The 8447-nt window shown below is 58.4% G+C and overlaps 3 protein-coding genes across 5 annotated transcripts in view; 2 read left to right on the top strand and 1 right to left on the bottom strand.

The window, feature by feature from the left end:
• FCHSD2 (FCH and double SH3 domains 2) overlaps positions 1-8447 on the top strand; it is a 569931-nt gene that overhangs the window by 331835 nt on the left and 229649 nt on the right. The gene's annotated exons all lie outside the window — the stretch shown is intronic.
• On the top strand, positions 1925-5400 carry LOC100303663 (mitochondrial uncoupling protein 3). 2 transcript variants are annotated; one of them, XM_010706295.3, is made up of 7 exons: positions 1925-2014; positions 2129-2357; positions 2482-2692; positions 3243-3440; positions 4465-4566; positions 4643-4823; positions 4935-5364. In XM_010706295.3, exons 2-7 carry the CDS (start codon positions 2232-2234, stop codon positions 5038-5040), a joined length of 924 nt encoding a protein of 307 aa, XP_010704597.1. In that variant the 5' UTR covers positions 1925-2014; positions 2129-2231; the 3' UTR covers positions 5041-5364.
• DNAJB13 (DnaJ heat shock protein family (Hsp40) member B13) lies at positions 5405-8146 on the bottom strand (the record flags this gene model as incomplete). Its single annotated transcript, XM_010706296.2, is given in 7 exon segments — positions 5405-5548; positions 5691-5898; positions 6352-6428; positions 6643-6756; positions 7244-7357; positions 7474-7631; positions 7985-8146. Coding segments are annotated over 5 exon segments (552 nt in total). The 3' UTR covers positions 5405-5548; positions 5691-5744.

The following is an 8447-nucleotide window of genomic DNA, read 5'->3' as shown; positions in this document are numbered from 1 at the left end:
GCCCTGGCTCACTCGGCTACTCGGCAGCGATGTGTGGCTGGCACTGCCCTTCTGCTCAGCATTCCGGGCTGCTGTGACACCCAGCTGGCTCTGGAACGCAGCCCCCCCCACTCTTGTGCTCTTGTGACATGGCTGTGCCAGCTGCAGGCTGCTTCCTGGAGCTGGTGGCTGCCCCTGGCAACGTGGCCGTGCCATAGCAGGGCTGGTGCTGCCTGCCATGGGGCTGCTGCCTTCCGCCGTCCGTGTAATAAAGAAAGCAATGAGTTGTTGTTCAGTTGGTGCCTGATGGTACTGAGGCCATGTGAGCATGATGAATACAGCCTTGAGATCCAAGCTTCTCTCTCTCTGCATTTATCTCATAAGGAGCAGAAGGGTTGCCTCTATGTAGAGGCTGAGGGTTATCAGCCCAGCCTGGCTCCTTGTAGATGCATGGAAATGAAAGATTTGGACCTGTGCCTGGTGCTCGGGCTCGGCTTTGGCTGCAGCAGCACTTGGAACGTTGAGATTTTGTTTTTTCTGTCTGCAGAGCGGCCGCAGGGCTGCACTGGGGGCCATCCCATACCGACGGCCGCAGCAGAGGCCGGCCCTGGTCCCAGCTGAGCTCTCGGAGGAGGAAGCCAGGAGGATCGCCAGGATCTTCTCTGCTCGGCTCTGCGAGAAGGAATAGTGTGGATCAGAGTGTGGGTGGAGATCTCATGGCACAGCTGATTCCTGGCACGTCACAAGCACCATGTCCTCAGGGAGAGGAGGTGGGAGCAGCAGAGCTCAGCCTCTGACCCTTAATTGGCCTAATTGGGGCTTACTTGGAGGGAGCAGAAGCATGGTGGCCCACCAAGGTCGGCTGCAAGGGGAGATCCCAGGTGACACTCAGCTCCCTGCTGGCCAATCCATTGACTGACTTGTTCTTCGGTTCTCCAACTACCGAGATTCATTCTTATGCCATTTCTCTCATGTTTATACAACTTTGGTAAAACGTCCCATTTGGGAGCATCTCCTTGACCCAAAGGATGGAGAATATGAACAAATTGCCATCCTGGAGGACAGCAGGAGAGCTGCTGCATCGCTGCCCGTGTGTGGGAGTGGGAGAGGAGCTCCCTCCCCTCCTCATGGCCTTTAAGAATCACTGTACATCCAGACCAAGGATGCTGTGCAACGAGTGTACAAAAGGGTTTGCATAGAAATACTGAACTTTTATATTATAAATTATATTGTAAATTATTTCTGTACATTTCTACGCCGGATCCCCGTGTTGCAAACCACGCTAAGTTATGTCCGCGCCGCTGTCGGAGCGCTGTTTGTGTTTCAATAAAGTGATGCCCATTTCTGGCTTTGTGTGCCTGCTCTGCCAGCTGCATCCATGGGATTGAGTACCTCCAAGCAGTGCAGGTGGAGCAGAGCGGGGTGAGGGGGTCCTGGTGGTAACCCCAAAGGTGGGGATGGAGCCGCCCTGGGGATACCGCGGCTATGAGTTTTAAGAAAGTAGAAACAGGGCTTTTGTTGAGTTCTCACTCCATCCTGGAGCCGCTTCCCATCCCCGCAGCCTTTGTGCATCGCTGTCTGCCCAATGGGACGGTGGTTTTGTTGTCTGTACCCCATGGATGTGAACTCAGGGTTCCTCCATGTGAGCGCAGGGGACATGCGGTGGTGGCTGCGGCACAGGAAATCCCTGTGGTAAACAAACCCAGCCCTGGCAGCTGTGTGGGATTAATGACAGCCTCGTGCTGGGGACAGAGGGTCTGTCCCAGGCTCCCAACCAGACCAGATCGTATTTTCCAGTGCTGCTCCCCCACAGCTTTGGCGCAGGGACTGAAATGCCGTCACCCCTTGGAGCTGCCAGGCGGCCCCGCTCTCAGCAGCTCAAATGCCAAGTGGGGGACGGGGCTGTGCTGTCACCCGATCCCCGCAGCCCCTGGAATGTCCTCTGGGTGCTATAAAAGTGGGGGCAGAGAGCTAGCGCTCGGGGCCACACGTGGGTGGAAGGAGTGAGACGGGGACACGGAGCCGAGCGCCCGCGGTAAGGCCCTGTGGGACACCGGGAGTCAGCGGGCTGCACCAGGCTGCTCCAGGCCTCAGTTTCCCTAAGGATGCAGAGAAACAGAGCGGGATTTGATTCTGTGCTTGTCTGAAGCCAACCAGAGCTGTGGCAGTGAACCGTCATCTCCATCCGTGAGCCAGGAGCCCCATAGGACGCGGCGTCCCACTGCCAACCTTTGCGTTCCCTCCCAGCCATCATGGTGGGCCTGAAGCCCCCCGAGGTGCCCCCCACGGCCGCCGTGAAGTTCTTCAGCGCCGGGACGGCCGCCTGCATCGCCGACCTCTGCACCTTCCCCCTGGACACCGCCAAAGTGAGGCTGCAGGTAAAGCCCCGAGAACCCCACGGGCAGATGGAGCTCCCACAGCGCCGGGAGCCACCGAGGCGATGCCACCGAGCGGGGACAGCTGGGGCACAGAGGGCAGGGTGATGTGGTGGGCACCCCACAGATCCAGGGTGAGGTGAGGATCCCACGCAGCACCAACACGGTGGAGTACCGGGGTGTGCTGGGCACGCTGAGCACCATGGTGCGAACCGAGGGACCCCGCAGCCTCTACAGTGGGCTGGTGGCCGGGCTGCAGCGGCAGATGAGCTTCGCCTCCATCCGCATCGGGCTCTATGACTCTGTGAAGCAGCTCTACACCCCAAAAGGGGCTGAGAGTGAGTGCAGTGGGGGCTGGGACCCCACCCCTGTTGCGCATCCCAACCTGGTGTGCACCCGCCCTAATAGACTCCAATCCACCCCAACGGGGTCCAACCACCTCAATGGGGGACCAACCCACCCCAATGGGGAACCAACCATCTCAACGGGAACCAATCTACCCCAGTGGGGGACCAACCCATCCCAGTAGGGATCAATCCATCCCAATGGGGGACCAACCCATCACAATGGAGGACCAATTCATCCCAGTAGGGATAACCCACCCTGGTAGGGGAAAAACCCACCCCAATGGGCACCAACCTACCCCAACAGGGGACCAGTTCATCCCAGCAGGGATAACCCACTCCAATGAGGGACCAACCCACCCCAGTAGGGGACCAATTCATCCCAGCAGGGACCAACTACCTCAATGGGGACCAACACACCCAAAGCATGCAGAACCCAGCCCTAAATGCACAACCCTCCCCAAAGTATACCCCCAAACTCCAGAGTCACCCCCCTTCCCTACTTGTGGCACGGGATGGGGTCCCCAACACGTGCCTTCCCCAGGCACAGGGCTGCTGGCGCGGCTGCTGGCGGGCTGCACCACGGGGGCCGTGGCGGTGACGTGCGCCCAGCCCACCGACGTGGTCAAGGTGAGGTTCCAGGCTCTTGGGGCACTGCCAGAGAGCAACCGTCGGTACAGCGGCACCGTGGATGCCTACAGGACCATCGCCAGGGAGGAGGGAGTGCGTGGGCTGTGGAGAGGTAGGGGATGGGATGAGATGGGATGGGATGGGATGGGATGGGATGGGATGGGATGGGATGGGATGGGATGGGATGGGATGGGATGGGATGGGATGGGATGGGAGGTGGAAATGGAATGGAAAAAGAGATAGGCAGATGGGATGGCAGATGGGGATGGGATGGCGTGGCATGGCATTGGGATGAAATAGAAAAGAGGAATGGAATGGGATGGGAACAGGACTTATAGCATCAGAGGAGTTTGGGTGGGAAGAAATCTTAAAGCCCCCCCAGGCACCAACCCCTCCATGGGCAGGGACACCTCCCACAGCCCTGGTGTCCGTAGCTCCATCCATGGCTTTGGGCAATGCTAGAGAGGGGCATCCACAGCTCTGGGCACCAGTGCCAGGGCCCTCCTTAAAGGGGAAGAATTTCTATGAGAACTGTAGGGATGTGGCACTGAGCAACACGGTCAGTGGGTTTGGTGGGACTGGGTTGGGGTTGGACTTGGGGATCTTGGAGGGCTTTTCCAACGTTAATCATAGAATCATGGAATGGCCTGGGTTGCAAAGGAGCACAGTGCTCACCCACTTCCAACCCCCTGCTGTGTGCAGGTCACCAACCAGCAGCCCAGGCTGCCCAGAGCCACATCCAGCCTGGCCTTGAATGCCTGCAGGGATGGGGCATCCACAGCCTCCTTGGGCAACCTGTTCCACTGCCTCACCACCCTCTGCATGAAAAACTTCCTCCTCACATCCAACCCAAACCTCCCCTGGCTCACTTTCAAACCATTCCCCTTGTCCTGTCACCACCCACCCTCACAAACAGCCGTTCCCCCTCCTGTTTATCCGCTCCCTTCAAGCACTGGAAGGCCACACTGAGGTCTCCCTGCAGCTTCTCTTCTCCAAGCTGAACAACCCCAGTTCCCTCAAAATGATTCTATGAACCCCATCTCTCAGCCCTGAATGGGGACAAGGGCTGGGGACAGTGGCACTGGGGCACCCAGCAGGCTATGGGCCCCATCCCAACCCCACCGCCCTCCCCACAGGGACGCTGCCCAACATCGCCCGCAATGCCATCATTAACTGCGGTGAGCTCGTCACCTACGACCTCATCAAGGACACGCTGCTGCGGGCGCAGCTGATGACAGGTGAGGACGGGACCGAAGTCACAGCCCCACGTGCCATCCCGGTCCCCAAAGACCTCACCTCCATTCTGCCCCACAGACAACGTCCCCTGTCACTTCGTGGCTGCTTTTGGGGCCGGATTCTGCGCCACGGTGGTGGCGTCACCGGTGGATGTGGTGAAGACGCGGTACATGAATGCCAGCCCTGGGCAGTACCGGAATGTGCCCAGCTGCCTGCTGGCCCTGCTGATGCAGGACGGCATCTCTGGCCTCTACAAGGGGTGAGTGATGGAATGCCACCAGCTGGGCTCTGCTCACCAACCCCGTACTGCCACCACGGCACAAAGCAGGGATGGCTGACGTCCCCTGCGACGCTGCTGTCCTCACTGCAGGTTCGTCCCCTCCTTCCTGCGTCTCGGCTCCTGGAACGTGGTGATGTTCATCTCCTATGAGCAGCTGCAGCGTGTGGTGATGCTGGCCCGGTCTGCACCCCCCTGATCGTCCCCCAGCCCCACTCGTCAGCGCTGATGAGCTGCAGCAGTCAGTTATATTAATTGCTGAAGCAGCGGGGAAGGGAGACAGCAAAAGTCCCCAACCCTATGGGATGAGAGGGACCAAAGGCGGCTCTGTGAGGGTCCAGCAGGAGGAGAATGGAGAGAAGGGGAGGATGGAGGTGTCCAGAGCAGAGAGAGGAGAAGGAAGAAGGTGTTGAGGTTTTCCAGTTGGGAACAGCGGTGCTTTCCAGCAGCAGTGGGACAGAGAGGTGGGAAGGAGCAGTGTGGGGTGGGGGGTGTGGTGAATCCAGGTATTCCTCACTGATGCTGCAAATAAATCACCCCTATGGGGTTTATCTCAGCAGGACTTGGGATTCCGTCACCTTATTTTTATTACAGGAGAGGGTGAGGTTTTTCTCCTGGTCCGGAGGTGCAGTTGGGTTACAAACCTCGTGGTCTTTTCCTCAGTGATTCTGGTCTTGCAGAGGGGAGCAGCCCAAAACTGGGGAATGCTGCAGTGCAGAAGGAAGGAAGGAGGGCAGCAATCGGTGCACCAAAACACGAGGGGAGCAGAGCCAGGGTGGTGGGAGCAGTCCCAACAGCGTTCTGTGAACGGATGGGGTCCTGGCACTGGGGGAAATCCCCCATTTTTACCTCACTCACAGTGCTGGCAGCCTCGCTGGGAGGAAAGCAGGAGGCTGACAGCTCCTAGGACAGCAGCGCACTCCTCAGGAGCATCTTCTTGTTGGGCGTGAGGCGTGTGGGGAAGCAGACATTGAAGTGGATGAGGAGGTCACCTCTACGCCGCGGGTCCTTGAGCAGAGGCATCCCCTCCCCAGGCACCACTTTGCAGTACGTGGGGCTGCAAAGCGAGACAGGGCTGAGAAGGGTGGTGAGATGCTCCTGTCCCCAGATGGGGGAGACGGGGCCCCACTGAGGTGCAAAGAGCATCTCCTGCCAGCACGGCCCCACACAGTGCCCTGCGTGCCCATGTGAGGTTTCTGAAGGCAGATTTGCTCCCACCCAACGCCAGCCCACCCTGCCCTTTCCTCCTCTTGTCCTCACATTCCTTAACCTGGAGGCAACGCCGCGCCATCCAGCTCTCACCTCCCCATTTTTGCCTCTCCAAGCACCCTCAGGGTGAGCAGAGCACAGCGGGGCTCTGCCTGCAGGTCGGGAACCCCCACCCTGCTCCCAAAGCTCTTGGAGCACCCAAGAACCCAAGCAGAGCAGCCGGCAGCCTGCAGGGTTTCCTCCCACAGCACTCATTCGCCTGCAGCTCTGCACCACCTCCCGCCCCCAGCCCTCTGCTCACTGCACGATGTCATTGATGGGGATGCTCAGCAGCCGCCCGTCCAGCGTCCTCACATCCACCGTGCAGCCAATCAGTGCCTGCAGACACAGGGCAGGACCCCGAGCTGCAGCTGTGGCCACACAGGGACCCCTGTCCTTAACCATGAGAGCAGCGGGGCGGCCAAGGAGGACAACTCCCATACACCAAAGGGGCCGAGGCCTCGAACCCAGCAGTGTCCTCCTTCTCTGCATGTTTTGCTGCTGCTGGCTGAAGGCAAATGGCAGCTGGATATCCCCTGCCTCTGACCCTCACCTTTCCCAGAGGGATATTGGCCACGTAAATGAGGTCGTTGTTGGTTCTTTTAAACCTCGGGTGAGGTTTCTCTTGGATAACAAAGGTGATGTCGCCTGGAATGATGTTTGGGCCCTAAAAAGGGGAAAAAAAAGAGATCTGGGAATGGTTTGGGTACACCGTTTTAGAGAGGGGAAGGAGGCACCAATAGCTGCACCTTTGTTGATGGCATGTAAGAAAAGAGTTTTTTCTTCATTTAGGGCAAAAAAGCCAACAGTGTGTTTTAGCAAAGTTAAGCCAAAGGAAACCAGAGTGAGTTCTGCAAACATGAGGGCACACAGAACAGCACCTCTTTCTGTTATTCTGACCCCAAGATAAAGGCAGAAGGGGCTCCTTTCCTTCTGATTCTGAGCACAGCAGCACGGCCGCACTCCTGAGGAATCTGTCACTTCCCTGGGTCAGTGCTAAGGGCACAGCACAGCCACGTGTCCACACAGGAGCAGTGGCAGAACAACAACCCTGAGCTCCCACTGCTGGGACATGGCAGAAGCAGGAAACCTGTGAAGAACACAGAGCTGTGCCTGAGGAAATCCAGCCCAGAACTTCAGGCCACGGTGGTTACCTGGTCTCCTTCCTTCTCAAACGTGACCCTGGTGCCTTGCTTCCACCCCGGCTGCACGTCGATGATCAGGATCTTGTCCCTGATGGTGCTCGTTTGGCCGTCTTCGTTCATCACCTGCAGGGGGGATGAGCTCAGGGGTAGAGCAGGGGAACCTCTGCTGTCAGAACAGCTCCAGGCTGGGCTGGATGCACCCTGGGCAGTGTCATCTGGTGTGGGGAAGGAGTCCTTACCCGACGGGAGATCTTTATCTTCTTGGTGCAGCCAAAGAAGAGATCTTCAAGGGAGACATGGAGGTCCCACACCATTGGGGGGTCCTGCTTCATCACACCTCTTCCTCGCAGCCCTCCAAAGGGCAGGGTCACCTCCAAGCCATCCTTGGTGAAGAACTCTGCATGGGGCAGCATGGGGGATGCAGGGCTCCAAACCCCAGTCCCAGGGAGAAAGAGAGAACAAAACTTCCAGCAGAGAGGAGATAACAGGGAAATATTTCACACAGGGGGCAGTGAGACCCCAGAACTGCTGCCCAGAGCTGTGGGTGCCCCATTCCTGGAAGTGCCAGAGGCCACAGATGGGCCCTGGGCAGCCTGAGCTGGGGGCACCCAGCCCAAAAGAAGGGGTGGGGCTGAGGGGGGTTTGATGTCTGTTAGGAAAAAGCACTGAGACAGACCATGAAATTCGGGGTCTGGTGGTGAGCACAGCCCTAAAGGCTGCCCCAGGGATGGCAGCAAAGCATCCACCCACCTGCAAAGGGATTGTGTCCTCCAAAGAACTCCTTGAAGACTTTGTCGGGGTTGTTGTGGAACACATAACCAGCAGTCCAAGCATCCTCACCACCAGACTCCACAGGGATGCCACCTTTGAGACCTTCCTCACCAAACCTATCGTAGATGCCTCTCCTTACGGCTAGGGGACAAGGAGGGATTGGGAACAGCCATTTTACTGAGAGAAGGACGCCCTCAGAACAGCCCTGTGGAGTAGGATGTGGGGGTTCTGGTGGAGAAAAGCAGGACATGAGCCAGCAGTGTGCACTCGCAGCCCATAAGGCCAGCAGAGCTGCACCTACAGAGGGGGCAGTGGGCAGGGAGAGGATTGTTCCCCTCTGTCTGCCCTCATAAGGCCCCGTATGGAGCACTGCATTCAGGCATGGGGCCCCCAGCACAGGAGAGATGTGGGGCTGCGGGTCCAGGAGGAGGGCATGGGGATG

This window comes from Meleagris gallopavo, chromosome 1, assembly GCF_000146605.3.
Source record: "Meleagris gallopavo isolate NT-WF06-2002-E0010 breed Aviagen turkey brand Nicholas breeding stock chromosome 1, Turkey_5.1, whole genome shotgun sequence".
In the NCBI taxonomy this organism is placed as follows: Eukaryota; Metazoa; Chordata; class Aves; order Galliformes; family Phasianidae; genus Meleagris; species Meleagris gallopavo.
The sequence above is the reverse complement of the archived record's forward strand: the minus strand, read 5'-3'. Positions and strand labels throughout refer to the sequence as shown.

Excerpts from the sequence above, each read along its gene's own strand:
- LOC100303663 (XM_010706295.3), top strand. The coding sequence starts at position 2,232 with ATGGTGGGCCTGAAGCCCCCCGAGGTGCCCCCCACGGCCGCCGTGAAG. Across the intron at positions 2,358-2,481 it reads CCGCCAAAGTGAGGCTGCAG|ATCCAGGGTGAGGTGAGGAT; the intron begins GTAAAGCCCCGA and ends GGCACCCCACAG. Across the intron at positions 3,441-4,464 it reads AGTGCGTGGGCTGTGGAGAG|GGACGCTGCCCAACATCGCC; the intron begins GTAGGGGATGGG and ends CCCTCCCCACAG.